Source organism: Punica granatum, chromosome 3 (assembly GCF_007655135.1).
Source record: "Punica granatum isolate Tunisia-2019 chromosome 3, ASM765513v2, whole genome shotgun sequence".
Lineage (NCBI taxonomy): Eukaryota > Viridiplantae > Streptophyta > Magnoliopsida > Myrtales > Lythraceae > Punica > Punica granatum.
The window spans coordinates 2,133,686-2,161,578 of NC_045129.1; the positions used below are offsets into that span (position 1 = coordinate 2,133,686).

The following is a 27,893-nucleotide window of genomic DNA, read 5'->3' on the forward strand; positions in this document are numbered from 1 at the left end:
CGATCTTTTGGTTGCAAAAAAATTCTAATAAATAAATTTAAGTTAAATATGAAAATAAGTATTTTGGAACAGAGTGAAAATTTAGTTATTTTCTAAATAATAATACAAATATAATACAAATAAAATTTTAATTAACACAAGTAACAAAAGAGAAATAAAAATTTTATATTTAAATGACGACGGATTATATTTGAAGTTAGAATATTTACATACACTTGAACTTAACATTACTTAATCACCAATATATGTGCATTACCTAATAATATTTTTTAATTTCAAGAAAATTTTAACATTAATTAACTAGAGATATTAATTATCTAATAATAATTTTAATTCCAATAGAATTTTAATTTTATAAGCTATCAATTAATTTTCAAAAATGAAAAGAGTTTGTTTTACCATCTGAATATTCATAGTATATACTCACAATGAAAAAATAAATCAATATGTTTTAATATTTTAATCAAATCAAATTAATTTAATATAATGTAATATCAATTTCAAACATAAGTAATAATCATGCATAAGCACGGGTTCATTGTCTTGTTTACATTGATTGACGAGTTAATATACGAATCTGTATTGATTATTTATTGCTTAAGCAATTTTAAGAGAGAATATCCCACGCATACCCACTTGGTTGTTCTGCTGCACAAGCTTGTTATGGGAGAAGGAAAGTGGCGAGCCTCTCCTTGTCGGTGGTAGTAATGATAAACTTGGTTTTTGTTTCGGATATGATATGCTTAATGTACTAGGACGAGGAAAAGAGGAAACAAGGAGATAAATAGTTAAAACTTAAAAGGATATATATATATATATGTGTGTGTGTGCGCGCGCGCGCGCGCGCATGGTAGATGTATATGTGATAGAGTGAGAAAAGGGAATCAAAGGGCTCTGACAACGGGGGGGTCATGTGGTTGCTTAGGGTTCTGTTTTTTTAAGAACCTTTGGGCAGTTTTTGATAGTACGAATTTCAAATCACACAGAAATAAAAGATGATTCTTCTTCTCCTTCAATTCCCCCTGTGCTGTCCTTTTTCTGCTTTTCTTTCTCTCTCTTTTTCTGTTAATCTCCTTTTTTTTTAATTTATTTTTTTTATCCTTTTGCCTTTTGATAATTAATATTGTTCCAAATGATAAACATATATAGTATATGAATCTATGAGCCCTTCTGAAACAAAATTCATTAACAGTTCAAAATCCACCGAATTTTGCTCCTTAAGTACGATTCCTTTTAGTGGGAATATCACCATGCATAATTAGTTGTAATTGGTTCACTGTCACGCAACCTTTTGGAATTTGGTTTTTATTAATTCATTCGGTGCATGCCCTAATGAATCCACCCGAGTCACTTCAAACCAGAAAACTACTGCATACATACAGTGTGGAAAAAGGCATTTGATTCCATGCATAAATTGCTTTACATATGCAATTTCACACAAAAAGGTTAAAAAGACTCATAACCAATCACGTCAAATTTGATTCAGAAGACACAATGAGAGAATGATGTTTAGCTATCAGACAAAATAAGAATTACGCTCGCGTTTAAGCGTCGTGTTATAGTATGTGTGTAACTAGCTAGAAATTAAAGATATTCCGACATGAACTATGACTGACTTGAATCTAACAGAAAAATTGATTTCCTCAAAGGGGAACCTTTGCTAATAGGCCTATATGGAGACTTTTGGATCGTGTGTACCGGCAAGTAGTACTTTACCTCCTCCCAGGGAATTCTTTCTTCCCTATGATGGATGTCTCAAAATCGTATTACCATGATTCTTACATGGATTACTGTGTATTAATTAGGTCTTGAAGTTAAGTATAGCATATACTGTGGGGGTGGGGGGAGGGAGAGAGAGAGATATGACATAGATAGATATTCAAATCATGTATTAGTATCAATCCAGCCAGCATTGCAGTTTATTGCTTTCTTTTTGGGCTCCAAAAGTTGCATAATTGTTCTAACATTGAGTGCAAAATTTAGAGAGAGAGAGAGAGAGGGCAGAGAATATCTGGTCTTTTAATTAAAAAAAAGATGGTGATGATAATAAAAGAATAAAATATTTGGTGCCAAGGAAGGAATATCTTAGTTCCAATTCTACGACTCTAAATTTAAGGGAATGTAATGCACCCACACACAGAAAGCTACAAAGCTTAAAGCTAGTTCTAAAGACAGAAAAAAACACACGCTCCCTCTCTCTAGAGAAGAATTAATAAAAATTAACGTAGATTGGTTCAATTGTTTGATTCTCTTTCAATAAGATTTTGAATTCGAATATTATGAATGAAAAATATACACTTAAAGAATTTCACTCTCTAGTGAACTAATTATAAATTAGTTGGAGTCAATTAGACTTTCAGATACGTGATGATGCACACAAAAAATAAAAGAAGAATTAATAAAGGGGAGAGAGAGAGAGAGCTTAAGAGAGGCCTTTGGGTTGGGGAATCTTCTTCTGCTACTGCCTTTAGTTAAGTGGGTTGGAAGGTAAGAAGATTCTCTCTCTCTCTCTCTCTCTCTCATTTTATTAAATTTATGAATTTAGTCACTATTATCCAGCTTCCAATAAAAAGACTAACATTACTTTCACATATTAATGAAAGTCTCTTCTTTACAAGTAATATACAGTCATAACATTTTTTCTCATCTCCTCCTAACACAATTCTATGTATGTGTATATCATGCTTCATTTGCTTATATGACCAGTTTTCAGTATATATATATATATATATGTGGTCCGGGATAATTCTCGAGGTTAGCTTGCTATTTCCCAGATATGTAATGAATGAGTAAATTCACATATGTATCCAACCCAAGTTCCTCAATAATATTTTTCCTCACAAGACAGTTATTAGCAAATCGATCACGTTTATGGTCGCACTAGATGCAAAGCAATAACCAATATTTACGGCATCTCTTATCTTGATCTATCGTTACGTACTTAAGCTGTTCTCATAGGAATATTTTTCCTGAGTTGCGATATCATCGATCGTTCACGAAAAGAACTCTGCTAGAGAATGAGTGAGCTTTTTCCGGAAAGCCAGATATGTTCTGCATTTATCCACTAGAGTATCGACCTAATTTCCTTAATAGTAACCCCAAGATAGAATAAAACAAACTGTTGTATAATAAATTGTATTTACTAATAATAATAATGATGATGATATATTAATTGACTTGTCAACGGATTAAAGATTCCCCTTAATTATTTGTGTTTAATTGGAATTACCGTTATTCAATTTAATGGTCAAATTGACTCATGGAAAAAGTATTTAATTTAATTACTTACCGTTTGAAGTGTAGGCCATTAATTTGATTTAATCAATTCTTTTAATAATAATAATAATGGTTATTATAATTGAATGCATTTCTTGCAGTATAAAATGGACAAGTGCCTCTTTTCTAAACTAATGGTATGTTTGTTTCAACTTAATTAAATAAGTGCTTAAAAGTTAGTTATAAGTTAGTTATAAGAGAAAATGAATGTACGAAAGAGGAAAAGATGAGAGATAAAGATCTAAACTACTTAATCATTAAGCAAAAAACCACTTAATGAAATAAGTAGAAAATTTTGACTTGATGAAAGAAGTCATTATTCACTTATCGTTACTCTTTATCTCTCATAAAACTTTTTTCATCGTTATTCATTCCTCCCTTCTACCTATACATTTCTTCCCTTAACTAATTGAGTGCTTAATTTTAAAGCATTTAATTTATCAAACACAACCTAAGTCCGGAAATTACATTTGAGTGTTCTTATTATTCATATAGTTTATAGTTTATATATTATTCCTCGGGTTGGGTTCTAGTGAGGGAGTGTCATGTTTACAGCCACAACTACTCCTTGTGGGCATTGTATTTCGGGGTTGGATAATTCTGTTGAAACTATGTTGTAATATTGCGGAGAATTATCTATCCTCAAGATTGTTTCCTGGAAATGTCTTATCCACTAATCGTTAAATTATTTGTGTTTTCCGTTAAATTATATCTCTTGTTTTGATATGTTAGACAAGTTTATTTCTTGTAATTGTGATTTCGTAATATTATAATATTTTGCGATAAATTTATTTTATGTATTTATCTGTAATTCTCCACATCTCTAAATTTTTCACAACTATTTGTGGATAGATAATCTTCTCCAAATATGGAGCTATATTGTTCGAGATGTAGAGATATTGGAGAAATTTTAGGAATTTAGGCTCTGTTTGGTTTCAGAGTTGTATTTTAGAATCACAATTCTAACTTAATTCTACCCACTACAAAACAAAATAACTCATACAAAGTCAAAGAGTGAGTCCCATTTATATTACTTTTTCCCACAACAAAACAACATAACTCTTACAAAGTCAAAGGGTGGGCTCCATTTATACCACTCAAAATCAAAATCAAAATCACAATTCTAAAATCCTACTATGAAACCAAACACCACCTTAACTTTTGGAAACTGTTTTAGAGTTATTTGATAAGTAGCGTTGATAATTCAATTTATTAAGTTCAATGTTGAGTATGATCACTGGATAATTTTTCACCGAGATGTGCAGAGCATGAGAGAAATTGTTTTCAAAGGCTTTGACAAATTAGTCCAAATGCAGGGTACTCAGTACGCGTGGGTATGATATAACCGCAAAAAAAAAAAAAAAACACTTGCTTGATTTGTTTTGAATATTCAGTTTTCAATTGATGAGGAAGATGCAGCAGTTTCCGGATTCGAGAAAATGAAGTCGAACGCAGGAATGGAAGTGGCTGTTCTAATTAGCAAATATTCAGACTGAAGCAAGCGGAAAGTGGAAAATATATATACATGCATATCAGAGGGAACACCAATATAGTTCGATCATAATTTCGTGGTTTATAGTGCATGACAGAGCACTAGAGGTGGATGGAATATAGATCAAGCAAGGTCCTTAATGGGTGAGAAGAAATTTTGAGGTATCGATTAATAAATTATATTTCGATTTAATTACGCAGATGATGGACTACATCAAATCAGGTGCGTACCCTTCAATGGCCATATATCATTTTGTTATGTATATAAAGTTTTGTCTTTTCCACAAAATCTCTTGATCGAGATCGTCTGTTCTTGCTTTAGACCAATTTGGACAAATCTACTATCGGATTTTGTGTTAATCAAATTCAGTTTAACAGAGCCTAAAAAACAATCTGTTTAAAAAAAAATAAAATAGGATGAAATTAGTTTCCTCGAATGCAATGTCGCCCTTGGCTTGTGAAATCGTCATTGATGGGTGACTGTAGGCCAACGGTAGTATGAAATTCATGGCATCTAATTTTTCACGGTAATTGGTTGTTTTTTCGTTTTCATCAAATTATTGAACGCCAGGTATGTGATTACCATCCATTATTGAAACAAAATGTTAGTGTTAATATAATGAAATTCTTCTGTTTGTATAAATATACTTGTTATATATTGTTGTTCCAGGTAAAAATTTTATTAAGAAAATTTTAGGAGACCCATTATTCAGATCCACTATGAATGAATTAATTGAATAAAATTCAAATTCGGTAATCTGTGAATGAGCACTTCAAGAATAATGTCTAAGAAATGCTTTATCTGTTAGATTTAATTAGAAATAATGGAATTGTTGATTTAGAAGTTTCTCGATGTGGTCTATATATATATATATATATATATATCCATATAACTGTATATGTTATTGTGTGGCTTATGGTGTGGAATCAGTGACTAGTCCATGGGATTATAAAACCCAAGTTGAGATGTTTACCTGTTAGAAGTACGATCCGTAATAAGAAATTTAAATGGTTTTATTTTCCATATGGATGTGCTGGAACTTTTCCGTGTACTGATGTGTCTACCGATGAACCATATGGAAAAATCTGAAATGTCCGAATAATGAGCACTTCTATGATTTTGAGTTGCCTTGCATTTCTCTGATCTGGGGCTCATCAAATTATTTTCGATTAATGACAGATTATGTGCAGAAGGTGATTAATTACATAAAAGTGCTCATAATTATATATTGTAATTTTAAGGATTTCTTCATTGTATACGGTGGAAACAAATATATTATAATCTTTCTTTTATCATGTGTGAGTTATTCTATAAGGTGAAAACATAAGAATTTATGGGAATAAATTTAAGCTAAAGCCTAATTGGTCATGTGATTAATATGCTGATATAACTAGTAATATCTTTATATTTGGTGCATGTGACCACATGAATATTCTCATGGACCTCTAGTATATCATTGTGAAGGACTTGAAGAGTCTCAACGAGATGCTATTTGCATGAGAAAATTGTGATTCGCTCCATGAAAAAATATGCACATAATATTGTGAGATATTCATAAAAAAACCACGAGAGATATGAGACTCTTACCGAATTATAGAAATAGTCTGAGTGAATCTTACCGTCTTTATATTGATGCTACTAAATGGGAGAATTGACTCCTTGAACGGAAATCGAGTTTTGAGGATTTAAGGCTCTTCACTATGGACTATACATGAAATGTAATACGTGTTTACATTTTCAGGGCATTATAAGTTTTGAGAAATAGTGGGGGTAATTCCCAAAAGTCTCGTATATGGTATTATGCACCGAATTTTCACAACGAGAAAGGTTGGACTATTATTCCTAACAGTCTCTTAGAGTGCGCTTGGATTTAGAGTTGAGTTGAGTTGAGTTTTGGTTTTAATTGGTTTGTAATGATTGTATTGTTGAATGATGAGAAAAAGTGTGAAAAAGTAATGAATAGTTGAGAGAAAGTAATGATTAAGTAATGATTGTGTTGTTGAATTGTGAAAAAGTAATGAATAGTTAAGAGAATGTAATATTAAAAATTGAATTGAATGATTAAAAATTTTTTTAAAAAAGTAATGATTGTGTTGTTGAATTGAAAATAAGTGGAGTTGAGTTGAGTTGATTTGAAAATTTTTTAAAAAACAAACACATAACTTTTAAAGTTGAGTGATAAAGCGGTTGTGGACACTCTTAATGAGTCTGTCTATGCAAGTATGGAAGGAAGAGACCGCTTCCTACAGATTTTCCGATAGATCCTAGAGTACTTGCGAGATCGGGATAGCCCCAAGGCCGTACTAAATTGGTGCTGCCTATAGTGATCTGGAACCCATGTATAGTGTGAACTAAATTCTTTGAATTTATGTCAAAACATGCGGTTCAAGCCCTAGGCCACCGTCTGTCTATGCACTATACAATTCCCGACTATTTGTTTTTCTTTATATTATATTATTTTATGTGATATTATTAATATTAGAAATAGGTGGGGGATTATTGTATAATAAATTGCATTTACTAATAATAATATATTAATTGATTTGTTATTAAAAATTGCCCTTAATTATTCGTGTTTAATTCGAATTACTATTATTCAATTTAATGGTCAAATTGACTCCTTGAATATAACTCTTTGAAACAGTATTTAATTTAATTACTTACCGTTAGAAGTGTAGGCCATTAATTTGATTTAATTAATTCTTTAAATAATAATAATGGTTATTATAATTGAATGCATTTCTTGCTGCATAAAATGGACAAGTGCCTCTTTTATAAACTAAGTTCGGAAATTACATTCGAGTATTCTTATTATTCATACTCGGGTTGGGATCTAGTGAAGGAGTGTCGTGTTTATAGCCACGACTACCCCTCGTGGGTATTGTATCCCGGGGTTGGATAATTCTATTCTGAAGAAAATTTTCTGGAAACGCCTTGTCCACTAATCGTTTTTCAGTTATTTGTGTTTTCCGTTAAATTATATTTCTTCTTTTGATATGTTAGACAAGATTATTTCCTGTAATTGTGATTTCGTAATATTAATATATTTTAGGACAAATGTATTTTTTCGATTTATGTATAATTCTCCACAACTCGAAATTTTTCACAACACAATGGTAGATATACTGTCTACTGTCTAGCAGAAACAAATGTACGTACTATATAGTAAGGAATTAACTGGTTTTTTTTTTTGGCCTTGTATAAATCAAATTTTGGTTCAGAAAATCTTTGGCTGTTGGCCTCATCTAGAAATCAGACACAACTTTTCCATGAAAGAAGAAAGAGATAAAAAGGGGAAGGTGAAGGAAAGGAAACTGCATCAAATTCCCTTCACTCTACAGAGAGAGGTTGGTCACTTTCCTAAAACCAGTCTTCTCGTACAAGACTCCAACCCGCGCCTTTTCTTGCAGATTCCTCCCCCTCCCTAACAACCAAAGCAAAAGCCAAAAATTAACAAAGCAAATTCATAAATCAATATAATTTAATTCAAGTGGTTTAACGTTTACTTTTCTTAAATAATATTTCGAGTTTGAGTCTTATAAATGTAAAAAATTTATATTGAAAGAGTTTTATTACATAGTAAGTCAACTCGATTCAAACTAGATTGGTCAAATTCATTAGATTTTCGGATGCAAAGATGTAGGCCAAAAAAAAAATCAATTTAGTTGATAATTACATCATCATTATTATTATTATTATAAAATAAATGAAAAAAAAAAGAATACATATAAAATTATGTAGGGTGAGAAAGAGATTCTCCTCGTGCCACCTGTCATCGATATTCGCCCTTGAATATCCCTTTTGTCTGCACCCCACTCCGAGAGACGAATATTCCCCACTAACCCTTCTTCCTTTTTTTCTCAATTTCCTCAAATGATACCCAATAGATCATTGGATGGTGTTCAATTGTATGCGCCTGCAAGAGACCAGAATTTGTCAAAATTCGACGCCGAGGTCTTTCATTATCATGTGTTTGCTGAAAAATTCCACATGTTTTCCTGAATGGATATAATAGCCGAAATTCTTTGTGTGTGTATATATGCTTTGTATGTAAGTTTTGGTAATCCTATGGAGATATGGGATGGTCCATGGAGAATATATATAAAGAGCAAAATATTAGTACGTAAAAGATGTTTCAGGCGTTCCATAGGTGACTTGGACTTGTTTTTTGTCTAGAGAATCACTTGACCATATATGGATGCACAATTGCAGAACAAAACATATGGTATAACATATATTATTACTGTCAGTCTTCCGAAATATATCATGAATTGGATTACGCGTCAATAGATCCTGTCCACAAATTCAAAGTATAGAACCTCGGACGCTGAAATAAAAGGATATACATATACATATATATATATTGTAGTCTGTACTAAATTTTTATATTGGGAAATATAATTATGAATTCAATAACGTTGCACCAGCATAAGCCATTGAGCATATAACTGGTTCTCATTGTTGACTGGCAATTCAATTTTGCAAGTGAACGAGACAGAATTTGCAGGTATCGAGAAAGAGAGCAAAATCAAAGAAATTGATTCATCTTGATTACCCATAAAAAAAAAAAGATTCATCCTACATGGAACAGGGTTTTCTTCTCATCGTCGTGGAAGGGATAGCTCTTCTATTCTACCATATGATCAATAGACCACATTCACCTGTACGGATCCAATACATAGCATTTTGATTGCCATGACGATTCCGGCTTATATATCCAAATCCAATTAATTATTATATGTATGTATGTATGTAGCTCACACAAGAATATCTCTATGAGTCATGTGCATATCTAGTCTTCATCTCTAAAGAGAAGAAAAGGAAAAGGGAGGGAAAAATAAATAAAGAAAGAAAGAAGAAAGACACTATTTGACAAAAGGAAATACTTTAAAAAGAAAATTAAATATTTTGGTTCCAACAAAGGAAAAGATTATAAACAGCTCCTGTCCTTGAGGTTCTCAATTTGCCAAGTTATCTTCCCATAAAGCCCAAAAAGAGCAAAGGAACCTCTTGTGCTCTTTATATGTGTAGTGGTAATTAAAGTCATGTACATGCTTCTTCTAACTACTTATTTATATATTTATATATATATTTTATTACAAAAAGGCTCATAAATTTAGTATAAAAAATAAAAAATCTAATCAGAGCACAAGTGATTCTAATTCAAGAATCTAATATAAAACTTTAGGTTATCAAGTAAGAGTGTTCTTTTCTTTTATATATATATATATATATATATATATATACACTTTAAGATACATATATATGGGACAACTAGAGGATGGGAAGGGCAACTAAACCATCAACTATTCTAAAATACTACTATTCATCACTCCAAAAATAAAATAAAATAAAGAGTAAATTACAAGTGCTTACTATTGAGGTTTACAAGAATGACAACCACTTCATTTTTGTATACAGATGACACTTAAACCCATTTGACTTTTGATGAGTAACTTCAATTAGTCTTCGCTACTCCTCCATTATTTCTTAACTATCTTGATAACCATTATGAGTATAATTCACTGAATAGACAAATAATTAAAACTAATAATAAAATAATAGAAGAAAATTTTAATTTATTGGTGGGATTTTTTTTATTGTAATTAATTTTATAGAACTGTGACAAATCACCTCATTACTCAACCCGAAAATTTCCTTCTTATTTTTTTATTCTTTATATTTTTTATATTTTTATTTTGATTTTAGTTATTGAGTGAATTACTCTCACTATTGTTATCAAAGTGATTAAGAAATAATGGAGAAGTAATGGAGACTAACGAAAGCTAGTCAACAAAAGTCAAATGGGGCTAATTGTTAGTTAATCATGAAAATGGGATTGCGTGTCATTCATGCAACATCAAGGGTAAGGAGTGAAATTTATCCTAAAATAAGATAAGATACAAATACTTATTGTTAATTAATTGTCCATATTTCTTTAATTAATTTTCTTATGTCAATTAGTAGTTTGTAAAGGACAATATTGTCGTTACAATTGTCATCAAAGTTCTTTATAAAAAATCCAAAAATAGTGATATATTATATTGTGGTCTTACCTCTTGTGAAATGTGTATTGTTAAGGATCCTTAGACCCCACATTGAAAACATACAAAGATAATCTTAGGTTAATAAGAAGGTTGAGTTTCACATTCTATAAACTTGAACTTTTAGGATGCAAATGAGCCAAATATCTTATAGGCTCGTTGGATATTTAAAATGAATATCTAATTTTATTGCAGTTAATGCATGATTATGGATGCTAATCACGTGAGTTATATATAATAATTTCATTGGTTATAATAATATTTTTTAACATTTTCCTCAACGTATTTATCCTAAGATAGGATCGTCAATTTTTTTCTAAATATTGGGTACCGAGCTTATACAGCCAATAGGAAAAGACCAAAATTAGGAAAAGTGTTATAATACCTGTTAAATTAAGACAAACGTGAGTCCATGCAAAAATTCCGCAGCATTATATTTAACCATTTATTCCATCAAAAATTCATGTAAACCAATAGTTCTCTTTACACTATAAATATAGAAAAATCATTTTTAGGAGATACCGGGAATAATTACAAAAGCATGAATATTATTAAAGGAACTAAAAGGAAAATAAAAGATGGAAAAAAAGAAAGAAAGATTCTATTCCCTTCCGAATCCAATATCTTACTTAAACTTCTTCAGCCCCATAATCAAAAAGACCACACGAATTCAGAAAAATTCTGTTCAACTTGGTCGAGAGAGAGAGAGAGATCGTTGAGTACAAAGAATATATATCTTCGGCTTCAAAACAGGTTTGTGACTCTAAGTAAAGGAATATAAATCTACCGAAAAAAAAAAGAGTAAAGGAATATATATATATATATAGGTGTAAATCGATGAAAGTTTTACTGATTAATAAAATCAAACTCTGATAAATTTCTTAGTTCTAGCAAGATTACATACCGCTATGTATAAACGCTCCGTTTCTCAAAGTAGAGAGAATATTAAGAGGGAAATCGAAAAGAAGGGGAAAAAAATAGAAAAAGAGGGAAAGGAATGAGCTTTATGTTGCATTAAATTAGATATTCCCAAGAGCTTTACGGAAAGCTAAGATGATGAATACATTTACGGGCTGTAAGGGCTCCTAAAGAGAATCATCAAATTGATAAGAAATTGGTTTGTTCTACTAAATTCCACGGAAATGCGTTTTCCCGATATACAAAAAGTCGAATTCGGAATTCGGAATATATCCATGAAAAAAAGAAACCCTTTGAATTTTCCGTTTTTAATTGATTGATGGCGGAACGGAAGGCTATTGATTGAACTTACATTGATGCTTCTTCGCGCATACTTATCTTAATAAAAAAGCTCAGTGCCTTATTGCTCAGTACTTTTGATTTGTTCCACTCTTAGAAAATAACATTATATTTTTTTTGTATCGAGACCTAGAAAGGGTATATGTATGAGGACCCCAAAAAATTAAAGCCCCATATAATTAATTAAACATAATATTTTTATCAGATTATTGATAGAATTAAGAAAAAGTTGTAATATGTTAATTATGCAGGTTGTCTATTTTATCTTTTCATTTTAGGGCACCCTAAAATAATGTCTTCATTTTTTTTTTTTGGGTAAGTGTTATTATTTTACTTTTATAGAAAGAGTGTTATTATATGTTTACCCAGAAAAAAAGTGTTATTATTTTGTTAAGATAAGGCTTGAGTTTAGTCGACTTCTACAATTAGATATGGATCTCCATTTTGAGTTTCGACATCTGAATATATATCTCCTGATGATTCTGGCATGTCTATCGCATTCAAGGCAGTTAATTATTTCCCATATGCATCTCCAATATATAATCTTCTTCTTCAATTATGGGCATCTATGCATGATCAACACGTAACTGCGCACTTTTGTGTCAAATGATATGGCGTCGACCTGACTAACTAGTGAGATTCATGCATGGACATTATCGGGAGAATATATCCATCGAGTTCTAATAGTGTAGGATGGGGATTGGTCGGAAGAAATAGTACCTATTAACAACGATAACGAAAGGGCAGATTTTGCAAATCAGTAATCTAAACCTAATGCACTCCTATAAAATAATAATGATAATTTGGACCGAAGTAGCAGTAATAATAATAATAATTTCACGATATTCCTAATTTTTTTTTGCATCATTCGTTCTAATTCAACCTTATTGGATATATCTCTCAATATATATACACACACATCCTAGTTGATAGAATATATACATATGTTTCTTTTCTCTGACCTAATTTCTTAAGAAACTACAAAATTAATTAATTTTTTGCTTTCATGAGAGAGAATATATAAAATATACATTAATAAATTTATAGATATATTTTTACCAGATAAACTCTGACTGATTAATTTGCCATTTTTGCAAAATGGCATAGGATCAGCTGATTGATGGGAATCAAAAGGCCCTTTGAAGGTTCTTTTGAGATTTCTGTTTGACCCCAACATAAGAATTTAAGCATCTTCAGGCGATGAAGAAGAGCAGTGGAGGATGGAATATAGAATCCCTTTGGTCGGCCTCTAACGAAAAGATGGAATTTCTCATAGAAAGCTATTAATTAGCAAATTAATTGTGCTGTTTAAGACACCAACCTAGCTAATTCTCATCAAGAAATTAATCCATTTGAATATATAACACATACGTGTGTGTGTGTATGTGTATATATATATATATATTCATGTTGTTGTTTGGTCTTATTGTTTTTTTTGACCTTGTTGCTATCGTGAGTGTCGATACTAAGTACAATCATTTGCTGTCGAACCAAATTCTTCACCCCTTACAGGCATGAAACAAGTATGTTATGCATGCTTCAGAATCGACCCGGTGGTCCCACCACTTCTTTTTTATATATAAGGATCGATGCGATACGATGATTAGTTGATAGTGAACTATGAGGGTCAACATGGCCCACGCACACCATTGTTTTTCGGTACAAGTTGTGTCACTTGAATTAGCTCAGGTTTCACGATAAATAGATTAAACACCAAGTATATATTGATAAATCGATTTTTCTAGGGGAATGAACCGTATGGTGAAGTTGGAAATATGTTACATCAACTCAAGTCAATACTATGCTCGTTATTATTCATTTTAGGATATGTTACATGATTGATCTACTACACTTGCTCTAACCCCTCATATATTGCAGTAATATTTCTCGAGATATCGGCTCACATTGGACAGGAGGTCCCATCAATAGGAAAACAAAAAGGTTCTCTTAGACCTAGAAGGAGGTAAGTGGATAGTTTCATTCATGCGCGAACAATATCGAGCTAAAGGCCATCAATCGGAACCTAATGAAAGCAATAGCATAGATTATATCCCTTCGAGGAAGTTCTGTTGAAAAGTTTGAATTTTTGGATTGGATTTGATCGCAGTTGTTTCTTTAGTTACAAAGGAAACGCATTAATCTAGTATAAGATAATAGAATATCTAATAAAATGTGCACATGTAGTCTTACTGCGAGAATTGAATTTAAGATTTCTACGTTACAGGCATAATCAAACTTAAAACCTATATGTTACCTCCTACCAAAAAAAAAAAGAAAGAAAAATTATATGTTATCATGGAAGAGGATGCGCCATCGCATTATACATATCTTTTTCGGATTTGATTGCTCTTATTGTTTTTTGGGCCCACGATTTGGTTGCAGTTTTTGAAGTACATGTGTCTCGTAGTATAGACTAGTTTCGGCCCATGTTTGTGGGCCGGGTATCCTCTTTTAGTAAGAAAGAGTCTTTGGGTGGAGCCCAGCCCAACTCAAGAATCCTCCTTTTGCCGATCAATGCGTTCGTTAGTATCGTGCGTCGAAGCCCCCGGTTGTTGCTCCATCATATTTCATATTCGATAAGCCCACCGTGTGTTCTCAACCTATTTATTAGCTGAAACTATGTTCATTCTATTCGGGCATCGGTTGCTCCTGGCCATGAGGTGCTTCTATAGACTCGTACAACATTTGTTTCTCACTTACACCTGCAGTTAATACTAAGAAAAACCAAGCCGTCGGAACTTGCAAGACCCAAACCAAAAGCACAGTCGTCGTCCAAACATATACGAGCCCAACAAAATACAAGAAACGCGGGATAGAGTAGAAGAAACAAACCGGAGAAAATCACGCTCAATCTAAGAGAAATGTGCCGAGAAACGGAAATAGAATGGTCCCGACATTTCTGCATAAAACAGTCGTATGCAATGTGAAGGCTTCATTCTGCTTCTGCCAAGTCTTCCTCCTTTGGTCTATATTTGTGAAGGCTTCATAAGCGGGAACCCATTAATCATCATCAACTCTAATTGGCTACCTAAGACGTTCAGGTATATTTCTATCTCTCACACGAATTAGTAGGTTTTTCAACTCAAACTAAACTTAGACTATCCTATCCACGGCTCAACATAGAATCCTCTCCCGAGCTCATTTAGAGTTCCTAATCAAATTAATTGTTGATCGGGCAATTGATCGCATTAAGAACAAGATGGAATAAACAATTCAATCGAACTCAATAGATATAGAGAAGAGAATTCACAATTCTATATAAAAGCACCGGGTTTCATTGAAGCTCTAGAAAACGAGTTTAGTTCATGATTGGCGGAGTGACAATCCAAACACTAGAAGCAAATATGGACATGAAATCAAGCATGAAAGAAAAAAAAAAAAAAAAACTAGAAGATAAGGAATTGTAGCCCGGTATTCCAACTCGATCTACACACGAGAAGTTGCTGTCTTAGGAATCCATGTGGTTTTAAGGATGTGTTCAATTGGCAAACAATAATATCTCAAAATGTTGCCTTATCCATCTATGTATTTGTCTGTTTGAAATGTGCTGCTCAATGGCTTTTCAACTTCTCGGAGGAATGGGATAATATCGTGTTACAAGTTGTGAAAGTTATGATTAGTGCAAAGGCGCTGCGCAGGGTATGACCATTTTTTGGATAAGTGTCGATTTCTATCATTCCATTTAAAATCGGGATGAAACAAAATCCCTCATTGAGCATGCAGGGTCAAAATGGAAGCCGAAACAGATTTAGCATATTGGAAGTTCGGCAAAACCTCAATGTCTATATTTAACTGAGTCTTAAAATATTCTTCACCAATTGCGAAACAGGAAGAGGTTCATTCTTAAAAACTCTATAATTTCTGTCCAACCAGATAGTGTAAACATATTGAGATCAGAAAAGCTTGAAGATAATAACGTCTAGGCTTCTACCTTTAAGGCTAAGGACCCAACTGGATTCGGAGTTCCAATCAACACCAACCCTATTCAGCCCCGTTCTAGCCAATATTCTCCTCCAAACGACCGATTTTATTCATTTACAATGTTCCATTGGCTGTTTCAAGATCCCATTGATACCAGACATAAGGTACCATTTACGCTTGATAATACTTCAGGAAGAATTGCCGAGATTATCTTCTTCTTCTTTTATTTATTTATAACGAGGGTGTCTAGGTTTCGCTTAACTAATCCCACAGTTTGTGTGAACACCTGCAAGCTCACGGGGACAGATCAGTCCAATCACAAGCCTTGCAAGTGGCTCAATAAGAAGTATTTTCCTGTATAGTTTCTAAGTGATTTGAACAAAAAATCTCCCTAAGGAAATCATATCATTTAACCACCACGCTGACCATATTGTTAAGATTATTTTCATTCCTTGAGAATTGTAAAATAAGAGGAGAATAGAGTGGATTGTTGACGTCCAGGTGGATCATGACTATTGGATTTTTTTTTTATCATTGCATACCATTGAACAATCAAATTCCTCGCTTGGTATTGTTCCTTACACAACTCCTTTTATGTAGACCACACGGTTCCCTGCCCTCTTGGTTCCGGCTCCTCAGTGAGTACTCCAACTTGTAAGAGATCCTGTTCCTGATCAGTACAGTCAGGGTTGAGTACTCGAGTTTACATGAGGTTCGGGAACATCGTGGTAGCAGCTGCAGTGGCTGCTCTAGCAACGATTCTGTACTTTCAGCAGCAACGCAAGAAGTGTGAAGATTGGAACATAAACTTCGATGATTTGCAAGAGAAGTTGCAGTCCTAGGAAATTATACTGAATGTACTTCTGACATCACTATTAGATTTTCTGTAATAAATTCCAGTGAGACAATAATTACTAACGAACTTTTCTTAAAAAATTAAGATATGAAAAACCGAATCACAAGAGTCGGTGCAATTAGTAAATTGTACCCATAAATTTCATTGCTCGAAGTTCACAGGAATCACCTCGAGGCAAGGAATACCAAGGCCCGAGCCGGCCGAGGGCCTCGTGTGATATCGAAGAAAAAGAGGAAGGAAAAATAAAAAAATAAAAAAAAGAAGGAGAAAATATCTGAGATTTTCTCGTAACTAACCACCAACCATATCCTCTTCTTCTGTGTGTCTCAAAATCTCAACTCCATGCATGGCTTCAATTCCAATTCCCTTGAACCCGAATCCTAATCGCCCCTTTCTCACCAATTCCAAGCTCAAACCTTCCGTCAAATTGAACAAAACCCACCGCCCAAGGTCCTCGGAAGATGCTAAAGACCAAGAAAAACAGAAACTTGTCTACAAATCCTACCTTAAACAACTGTCCTCCCTCTGCCGGGAAGGCCAGATTGAGCAAGCCGTGGGCTTGCTCACACAAATGGAGCTCAGTCACCTTCCAATCGGTCCGGAAGCTTACACGGAGCTCCTTCAGGGGTGCGTGAACTTGCGAGCTTTATCGACAGGCCGCCAAGTCCACGCCCGGCTGATCAAGACCGGCGAGTTCTTTTCCGGGAATGAGTACGTTGAGACGAAAGTCTTGGTTTTTTATTCGATGTGCGACGTCCCGGATGCTGCAGGCAATCTATTCCGAAGGATGAGGGTGAAGAATGTGTTTTCATGGGCTGCCATCATTGGGCTGTATTGTAGGTTGGGATCATATGAAGAGGGGCAGTTGGCTTTCTGTGAGATGATAGAGAGTGGTGTAACAGGAGACAGCTTTGTGCTGCCCAATGTGTTGAAGGCCTGTGGGGCTATGATGTCGCTCGGGTTCGGGAGAGGAGTTCATGGGTACGTGGAGAAGATGGGCATTGGTGGGTGTGTCTTCGTTGCGAGTAGTCTCGTGGATATGTACGGGAAGTGCAGGGCTTTGGAGGATGCAAGAAAGATGTTTGATGAAATGCCTGAAAGGAACGTAGTTGCTTGGAACTCGATGATTGTGGGGTGTGTTCAGAATGGGATGAACGAGTTGGCAATCGGCCTGTTTCATGATATGAGAGAGGAAGGTGTCGACCCGAGTCGTGTCACGATCTCTAGCCTCCTTTCGGCTTCAGCAAACCTTGGGGTGGTTGAAGAGGGCAAGCAGGGGCACGCAATATCAATCATTGGAGGGTTGGAATTGGATAGTATACTGGGGACTTCAATCGTAAACTTCTATACGAAGGTGGGCTTGATCTGGGATGCAGAGGTGGCATTCAAGACGTTGATGGATAAGGATCTTGTGACATGGAATTTGCTAATTTCTGGTTATGTTCAACACGGACAGGTCCCAAAGGCTCTTGACATGTGCCATAGGATGAGATTGTTACACTTGAGATTCGACTCCGTGACTCTAGCATCAGTCTTGAGTGCTTCAGCAAAAAATTGTGACCTCAATCGTGGGAAAGAAGCGCATTGTTTTTGCATCAAGAACAACTTTGACAATGATATGGTTGTTGCTAATAGCATTATTGATATGTACGCGAGCTGTGGGAGAATTGATTTCGCGAAAATTGTCTTCGACTCCTCTATTAGGAGAGATCTCATCATGTGGAATACAATCATAGGAGCTTATGCAGAGGTAGGTGAAAGCAGCGAGGCCTTGAGATTGTTTCATCAGATGCAGCTCGAAGGCATATCACCAGATGTGATCTCATGGAACTCTTTGATATCAGGGTTCCTAAAATGTGGTCGAGTCAATGAGGCTAAGGATATGTTTTCGCAGATGGAGGTGTCCCACGAAACTAAACCAAACCTTGTTACTTGGAATACCCTCATCTCGGGTCTCGCTCGGAACGGCTTCTGTGAGGAGTCAATCTGGAATTTCCTTAAGATGCAAGAATCGGGAGTTAGACCTAACATTGCCTGTCTCAGTGGTGCCCTCTCGGCTTGTACAAATATGGCCTCTCTGCGGCTCGGAAAATCCATTCATGGGTATGTTGTAAGGCACAACCTACCCTCCTCCGTTCACATTTCAACATCCTTACTTGATATGTACGCTAAGTGTGGAAATATAATGGGAGCAAATAGGCTATTTGATAAAATTTCGAGCAAAGAACTGCCGGTCTATAACTCAATGATCTCGGCATATGCATTCCATGGACATGCTGATGAAGCACTTGCACTTTACAGACACCTTGAAGAGGAGCAGGAGGATAATATAGAACCGGATGAGATCACTTTCACTAACGTTCTATCAGCCTGTAGCCATGCAGGACGAATAAAAGAGGCCGTTGAGATTCTTGATCGTATGGTCTCCAAGCATGACTTGCAGCCAAACTTGGAGCATTATGGGTGTGTGGTTGATCTACTATGTCGGAGCGGTAATGTGGAAGAGGCTTTAAGGATTACTGACACGATGCCGTACGAGCCAGACTCGCGTATTTTCGGGTCCTTAATTTCGAGTTGCCGGGAGCAGGGTGAGATAGAACTTGTGGATTATTTATCAGAGCGGTTATTGGAATTAGAACCGGAGAGTTCCGGGAATTATGTGGCCATTTCAAATGCGTATGCAGTAGCAGGAGGGTGGTATGAGGTATCGAAACTGCGGGAGCTGATGAGGGAGAAGGGGCTGAGAAAGAGCCCTGGGTGTAGCTGGGTTCAGATAGGGTCGGAGCTTCACGGTTTTGTTGCGGGAGATTGGTCCCACGAGAATATACACGAGTTGCGTGCCATCCTGGCCTTGTTGGATATGGAAATACATCGGGTCGAATCGTTGTTGACGGGATTTTTCAATAGTTGCCAAAGATTGGCATAACCCCATTTTGTTTAAATATAGAGATATGATTATATGGAAGTTGACACCGTTCGTGTTCTCTTTCCGGCTCGGTTGAGCTTGCCACGAGATTGTTATGTAGATATGTAGTTTATCAACAACAGAGCTATTCAGATTAGTTGTATAAATGATTGAACTGTATTCTCTTCTCTCTGTACATGACTTAGCAGAAGGATATCAGAGTGTATATATTCGATTTTGGAGTTCACTTTGTTCTTCGAAAAATTCTTCCCTGATTCCGCATTTTCACAGTAATGTCATCGAATCATATCGGCGGATTACGTGTAATTTTTCACGACAAAAGTAAAACCTGTGGCAATGCGTTACCGTCTGTGAGACACATTCTTGATGTCCCATTCGTTTAACACGACATTGCCGAATGCAACTGCTTAAACTTTTGCAATGCAAATTACTTAATTGGGGTGTGGTCTAAATCACATTTCATCAAATGTCCCACGTGGAAAGCGATGTCAAAAGAAGGTGCAAAGGTATGATATGATTGAACGAAGCAACGAGGAACGACTTTAAGTGATCCGTCCATGCACAAGACTGCTCGACATCTGAATATCAAAGTTAATTCGCACAAGATGACCATTTCGTGCAGACATGAACATAGAGATTATGTGACATGAAATGCAGAAAAATAATAATGGGTTTCTTACATCGTTCGTGGTCCCAACGATGGAAATCCCTCTCATTGACACGTGGCGTTGCTAGATTGCATCAAACTGTTAGAATCAATATCCCAAGCTTGCCAAAAATCCAGTAGGAACCAACCGACACTGTGATAGTGAAGGAAGGTCCCTGTGAACAGAAATTCTTGAAAATTTTGTTAGATTTTTTCTCGGATCTTACCGCGTTTTCGGACAATGTTCGAATGAGTTGTTGCAGTCGAAGAGCTCTCTTGCTTCCATCCTTTCGGTAGCCAGTAAATGTCGTTCTTATAATTGATCGAGTTTCAGTTGCAAGTCGGGGCGGTGCTATATCCATCTTGTTAATCCACCTGTATTGATCCTCATGGGTGTTCCATACACCTTCACTGTCAACCAATCTGTATTCGACCTTGCACCACATATCCCTCTCAGTATTGACCCATTCGCCGGGACTAATACGCGACGAAAACTGCAAGCTTTCGCATTCCGATTAATTTCTGATATGCCAAAACACCACCCGAATGCACCTCTTCTTTAATTGGCTAGTCAGGATAGAGAAATGGACCACATGACAGACACCAACCTCTTCTTTGATTGATTTTTCTTCCCTGTTCCTTTTCCGTTCCCATTGCTCGCCGACACAGATTGGACTAACCTTCGTCTCCCCCGAAATTTTGCAGCTTTCTCGGACAATTCTATGATACAATTATTTGAAAATGGTTTATGTTCTCTGCAATGCGAGTCGACCAACAAGTTTTTTTTAACATCGAAATTCGGAGATTAATATATGTGTATATAAATATTAGTGAATCGGAGATTAATATTAATGAATGAGAGAGGTGGAGACAATTTTTTTAACAATTGCTGTGACAGAACAAGACAACAGGTTGGAATTTTTAAGATTCCAACTTCCCGTTGGCTGTATTGCACTTGACATTAAATTAATTTATTAATTAGTTAAGATTGCACCAAAACAAGCAAAAAAAAAAAAATGGAAAGAAGCCAAGGGCAAAGGACAAGGAGATATGGGAGTTAACAAAATAATTCTAAGAAAGAATTGAATAAACAAAATAAAAATTTACTTTAAAAGGAAAACCAAAAATTGCATCAAATGGTCAATTCCAATCAGCTCATGGAACTCAACCAACCAACCCCCCAAGGAAACAATTCAAAACCCCCTCCAACCCCCACCTATAAGAAATAATTGCATAGTAAAGACAATTTTCAAAGGGGAAAAAAAAAATTGATAAGAAATATAATTAAAAAATAAAATAAAATGAAACTGCCAGAGTTTCATTTCATCCTAAAGTCCCCACTCAACTAAATCACTGCACAATTTTTATTAGCTTCTTCAAGCATGTCTTAAGGTGTAGCCCCTCTAGGAGGAGTCCGTGCCTCGGGGGGTGGCGTGTGGCCCCCCGACCCCTTCGATGGGTCGTCGGACGACTGCCTCACACCGTCATCCGGATCGGCCCGGTTCACCTCCTCCATCATGCGAACCACCTCGGTCATGTCGGGCCTCTGATCAGGCATGGTGGATACACATGCCATTGCGATCTGGAGCACTTGGACCATCTCCTCCTCTATGTTGTTGTACCTCATCAGCTCCGCATCAAAGACCTCGGCCGTCCACTCCTCCCGAACCACAGACTGGACCCACCTAGGCAGATCGATCCCTTCTTCACCTAGGGATGCCTGGTTAGGAGCCTTACCTGTCAGTAGCTCCAGTACAAGAACTCCGAAGCTGTACACATCGGATTTGAATGTGACCTTCCGAGTCTCCACCACCTCGGGCGCCCGGTATCCTGCGACCCGGTTCGGCGGGGCTGATGTCCCGAAGAGCGGGTTGAGGCCGAAGTCTGAAACACAGGCCGTGCGGTCTGGCCGGAGCAGCACATTGGAGGACTTGACATTGCCGTGGACCACCTTGCCCGACCGGTGAAGGTGGGCCAGCCCCCGTCCGGCGCCTATCGCAATCTTCAGCCGGTTGTCCCAGTCCAGCGGCGTACGGCCCGATCCTCTGCTACCTGAACACACACACACACACAGTGAATGAAAATTAGGTCATCGTCTGATTTTTCCGCATGAAAATTCCACGTGGAATATCTCATTACCAGTCATCCCCGTTTCTGAGGCGTGCCCATCAATAATTCTTGCATTCAATTCACAGACAATTATTGATTTGTCACACGTTGCCTCGAAAAGAGTTGCATAGCATTTAAAAATAACCGAGAAAAGGAGGCATTATTAAAAAAGGAGACGACAGCAAGCCTCCCGAAAGCATAGAGGGAGCAAAACACACACTGAGCGGGAATTAGTATCAACCAACAGTGAGATTTACTTCAAATTTACACCGACAAAAAGAGTACAACGGCAATGAAGGGAAGAACGTGGTCTCAAATACTACAATTCTCCTACCTAACTGCATCATCGTATAATAAATTGCAGGCTAAATGAATTCATATAAGTGTTCACGAAATTATATAAAACACTCGAGTATTAGAAAATCTTCCCCACCCAAACTAAATGTGGAAAAAGAAAGAAAAAGGAGAAGGGCAAAAAGTGAGGGGAAGCATGTCCGCGACATCATGGAGAATCACGGGCTCATGTTTCTCTGTCAGTGGCACAACCGTAATTACGTATGTGCCTGGGAGCGTATTTCTCACTCAAAGAAAAGTATATCTTGAAAAGGAAAAGAGGACAAAGGAACGGAGAAGAAGGCCAAAAGGAAAACGAGAATCTGTTTTCCTTTCCCTTTAACAAGCACGCATGTATTTGTTAAGAAACGTAAGCTACAGGTTTCTAATTGGGCACATTGGTAGATCCTATTAACCTTCTTTGCCGATATTGAATTCCGGTACTTGTCTCGAAATAAATGTGTTTCTTGGTTAACCTTGAACTTTAAACATGGAATTATGGCATGATTTTTTGTCTTAAGGATCTTGATAATGGCATGTAAAAGGTGAAAATCATGAGGGCAAATTGAAATTAACCGATGGAAAATTTAAAATAAGTAAAGAGAAGGAAAAAAAAAAAAAACTGTCTTTGACTAGTAAAGCAGCTGAGCTAGGCATCATGGAGAGACAGAGTCAAACATTCCATAAGAAACCAAACGGATTTTTCTGCGTGAGAACTGAGAACTTGATTCTGTAATTCTTACTCCATTTGTCAAAATATACAGTACAGGACACCAATTAAATGCCGATATAGCGTAGGGCACATTTGAATACCATTCTTGACCAAGTTTTCAAACACTGTCCGGTCCAAGATTAAATTATAAGAAAAAAAAATCTAAGATTTCATTACTTAATCAAGGAAATCCCGTGATTTCGTTGAAAAAAATTTAAATTTTGAAGGAATTTTCGTGAAAAAAACCCTTCCATTTTTATATACATGTTCATAATCATATTAAGAACGATTATCAGCTTGTGTATGTCATTTTTATTCCAAGGTGTTAATGCTTGGCATTCTTCTTTCTTTCTTTCTTCAAATGAGGATTATCGAATATGACAAATTCATCTGGAGATAAGCAAATAGAAACAAGAATGCCCATCTAAATTGACCAATAAGGCCACAAAACAATGCCCATTAAAAGCCCCCCCCCACATTTTCATGAAATCATTGCTTCTAATGTAATCTGACACTGTATCTGACAAATAAGCAAGCCAAATCAAGAAATCAATGGCACCACAAGGAATGTTACGAAAAAGAAGAGAATGAAAACAAAATTGTGGAAGAGAACATTACCATGAAGAAGAGCAGACAAGCTACCAGCGGACAAATAATCAGTGACCAGCAGCTTCTCATCTTTGGAGTAGTAGTAGGCCATGAGAGGAACCACGTTCTCGTGCTTGATCTCCCCCAGGATCGCCATTTGCCCCTCGAACTCTCTCTTGCTCACAGTCACGTCCTTCAGCCTCTTCACCACCACCGTCGTCCCTTCCTCGAGGACAGCCTTGTACGAAGTCCCGACGCTGCCCTTCCCCAGGACCTCCGCCGACGCCCTCAATAGGTCCTCCAGGTCGAACGTGTACCCCCCTCCTTCCAAAAACACGAGCTTGTTTCTCTCCGCAGCTTCAGCCGACCCTGTTGCAATGTGAAAAATCAGCGTTTCATCAAACCATCGACAACAGGCACATGGGATTCAGGCACAACGGCATATATCTGAATAGATTTGTTTTGCGGATTGATGCAGTCGGATTATGGTCATGCGTCGGGTTGGCAATACTAAATGTGGAATTTTCAGATGACATTTACGTGCGCCCTAAGATTCTTATGTGAAAGAAAGGATCAGGCAACCAATTCTCAAATGGGAAAGCAAATTGAAAACAGTGCTAAATTTGGCAATCAAGAGTTGGTGTAGTGTAAGAAGAGATGAACCTCAGGAGCATTTGAAGAAAAAGAAAAATCTCCAAGCAATTAATCGTCCATTTAATGATTTTCTTTGGACATTTTTCGGTTAAAAGTCCACTTCAACAACAACATTGCCAAAACAAATAAATAATTATGGTTGAAATTACTGATTAAAAATTGTCGGTTAATAGATCGATCGAAGAAAGAAAATGATTCAAACTAATTAGTTACCACCTATGAAATAATGATTCACCTGTGATATCATCTTTGGAGGACGACGTGCCAGCCTCAGCTGGGACCGACCGAGCCCCCGCCACAGCTGCTGGGGCCTTCGAGGGCTTCGCGGGCTGCCTCCTCTGCCGCCTCCGGAGGCAGAGGAACAGCACGAGCAGAAGCAGCAGCAAGAACAGAGCACACCCAACGGCAATCCCCACAATTGCGGCCGTGGAGAGCTTCTTCGACTTCTTGTGGCCAGGAGTCCCGGAAGGGCCCCCTGGTGACGGAGATGGCGACCCGAAGAATGGGTTGCAGGCTGCCAGAGGGCCGCCGCAGAGGGCGAGATTTCCTGCGAAAGCGGACTCGGGGAACTTCGATAGGCTCGCGGGGATCGAGCCGTTTAGGTTGTTGTGCGAAACATTGAAGTTGTTCAGGCCTTCGGAGTCGATGCTCGGGAGCGTCCCAGAGAAGTTGTTGTTCTGCAGGAACAGGCCCGTGAGGTGGGTCAGGTTGTTGACCGCGAAGGGGATTGGGCCGGACAACTTGTTCGACGAAATGTCGAGGCGGGTCAGACGGGTGAGCTGAGTGACGCTAGGGGGGAACTCGCCGGAGAAGACATTGTCCTGGAGGTATAGGCTGCGGAGCAGGGTGAGGTTGGAGAAGTCGTCGGGGACTTGACCGGATAGGCGGTTGGAGCGGAGACTGAGGACCCGGAGCTGGGTGAGCCGGCCGATGGTGTTGGGGGGGATGGGGCCCACGAGGTCGGCTCCGGGGAGACGGAGGGTGAAGACGGAGGACCGGTTGGAGTCGCAGCCGACGCCGACCCAGTCACAGGCGGAGGAGGAGACGGTCCAGTTGAGGTGCGAGGAGTGATGGGTCTGGTTGAGGAAGTCGAGGAGGGCCTGCTTGTCCTGGGTCGGCTCCGAGTCCACCGGCCAACAACTCAGTAGAATCACAGTCACAGACAAGACGAGAGCAGCAGGCCCGAGTATGTCCATTGGAGCTGACAACGGCATTGTCGTCTCCGACAGACAAAGAGATGCAAGAGACTCGGAATGGATATAGGTCAAAGGGATGACTGAAGAGCTCAAGAAGCGTTCTTCAGCAGAAAGGACAGTGAGAGAAACCTTCCCTGGGGAGAAGCCATTGCAGGGGAAGGATGAAGAGGATGAGAGAGAGATAGAGAGAGAGAGAGAGGGAGGGAGGTATCAAGTGATCACGAGGGATGGAAAGCAGTGAGAGAGGAAAATAAAGCTGAGAAGAAGCAGTGTTGTCTAGCTGGCAGTACTACCGGAAAACGTTTTCCGAGTTCTCCTTTAGCATTTCTATGCGTCCTTTCATTTTCTCTTTTCTATTTTCTCCTTTAAACATCTCATGATACGACGTAAGTTTTTTACTTCTTGTATGATTTTGTCATCCTTGTTCTGCGATTCGTGGTGGGACATTGGTGAATAGTCGTTCTTGAACCGTGTATGTGCATTGATCGGGTCGATAACTTATATATTAATCTATAGCCACTTCCATGTGACCCGACTTATTAAAGCTTGGGAGGAAACCTTGGAAAACATATAACGTAAAATTATAGTGTAAGTTCTTTTTTGGTTGTTAGGCTTGTTATTAAATTTTGGATTTGTTTAGGAAGTAATCTCTCTTCCTCATGTTTTTTCCGTGTTATCACTGACTCATAATATGCGTGAAGATAAGCAATGGAGAAAAAATGTGACCCTAGCAAACTATCTAAAAATTTACTTGTTTAGAAGAATTAATGGTCCAAAATATTTTAGACTAATAGAGTCAATTCATGACAAATCACATTAATTATAATTAGTTGTAATTCTAAAAACCATGTTATCACTTACTCATGATATGCATGAAGAATGTCCCTGGAGAAAAAATTGTGACCCTAACGAATTATCTAACAGACATTTGTTTAGAAGAATTAATGGTTCGAAATAATTTTCTATTAATAGAGTCAGTTCAGAACAAATCACATTAATTATAATTAATTATAAATCCAAAGAGAAGTTTTTAGATTAATAAAAGGCTTAAGGACAGATGAGATGCAATCTGGGCTTCTCATGAAACCCTCTCTTACTTAGCAAAGTGAGACCCTCTCTCACTCATCGGGTGAGAAGTGGTAGACTCTACAATTTTCATTTTTATATATATATATATATGTGTGTATACATGTCCTTATATGGTAGTGTGGAAATTAGTTTTTATATATATCTGAAAAAAAAGTTCAGAAATGTTATTTTCGCAGTTTTACTAAAATGACCTAAGGTAAATAACACTCTTATACGTTGAGATTTTCTTAAATGACACACTCTCATCCTTAAAATAACATGACCGATGCTCCACTTGACTATGTTGACTAACACTATTGAATATTTCATTAAATTTTATATTTAATAATAATAATAATAATAAGATAGAGAAGCTGTGAGCCTCACCAAGGAGGATGTTGGTTGCCTGCGAGCCCCCAATGACCATCGACCATAATTAGAATATCCACAAAATTTATTTGGTTAATTTTTTAATAATTCCAAAAAAAATTAAAAATAAAATAATAAAATAGAAATAGACATGAAATGCCGATCATTAAGGTATAATTGTAATCCACGAAGCCCTAGCACCACCCTCATTCGAGAAACTATAATACTATTAGAATATTACGTGAAATATTTTGGTTAAATTTTTAAATAATTTACCAACAATGGTTAATTCAAGCGGTTCAACGTTTACTCCCCTTAAATCATATTTCAGGTTTGAGTCTTGTTAAGAAAAAAAATCTTTAATTATGAGATTTTTATCTCGGAGTAAATTGATTCGATTCGAACTGGATTAGTGAAATCCGTTAGGTTTCTTGATACTAAGATAT

General features: G+C 36.8%; 2 protein-coding genes across 2 annotated transcripts; one reads left to right on the forward strand and one right to left on the reverse strand.

Moving 5' to 3' along the window:
• The first annotated feature begins 17,009 nt into the window (after positions 1 to 17,009).
• Positions 17,010 to 19,998, forward strand: LOC116201665 (pentatricopeptide repeat-containing protein At5g55740, chloroplastic). Its single transcript, XM_031532966.1, has one exon. The coding sequence runs from the start codon at positions 17,193 to 17,195 to the stop codon at positions 19,770 to 19,772; it is 2,580 nt and encodes an 859-aa protein (XP_031388826.1). The 5' UTR covers positions 17,010 to 17,192; the 3' UTR covers positions 19,773 to 19,998.
• A 1,471-nt stretch (positions 19,999 to 21,469) lies between these two features.
• LOC116200301 (probable inactive receptor kinase At2g26730) lies at positions 21,470 to 26,248 on the reverse strand. Its single transcript, XM_031531160.1, has 3 exons — positions 25,050 to 26,248; positions 24,191 to 24,529; positions 21,470 to 22,470 (listed from the first exon to the last, which is right to left on the reverse strand). The coding sequence occupies exons 1-3, from the start codon at positions 26,026 to 26,028 to the stop codon at positions 21,806 to 21,808; spliced, it is 1,983 nt and encodes a 660-aa protein (XP_031387020.1). The 5' UTR covers positions 26,029 to 26,248; the 3' UTR covers positions 21,470 to 21,805.
• Positions 26,249 to 27,893: the final 1,645 nt, after the last annotated feature.

Excerpts from the sequence above, each read along its gene's own strand:
- LOC116201665 (XM_031532966.1), top strand. The coding sequence starts at position 17,193 with ATGGCTTCAATTCCAATTCCCTTGAACCCGAATCCTAATCGCCCCTTT.
- LOC116200301 (XM_031531160.1), bottom strand. The coding sequence starts at position 26,028 with ATGCCGTTGTCAGCTCCAATGGACATACTCGGGCCTGCTGCTCTCGTC. Across the intron at positions 24,530-25,049 it reads CTCCAAAGATGATATCACAG|GGTCGGCTGAAGCTGCGGAG; the intron begins GTGAATCATTAT and ends ACATTGCAACAG. Across the intron at positions 22,471-24,190 it reads CTTGTCTGCTCTTCTTCATG|GTAGCAGAGGATCGGGCCGT; the intron begins GTAATGTTCTCT and ends GTGTGTGTTCAG.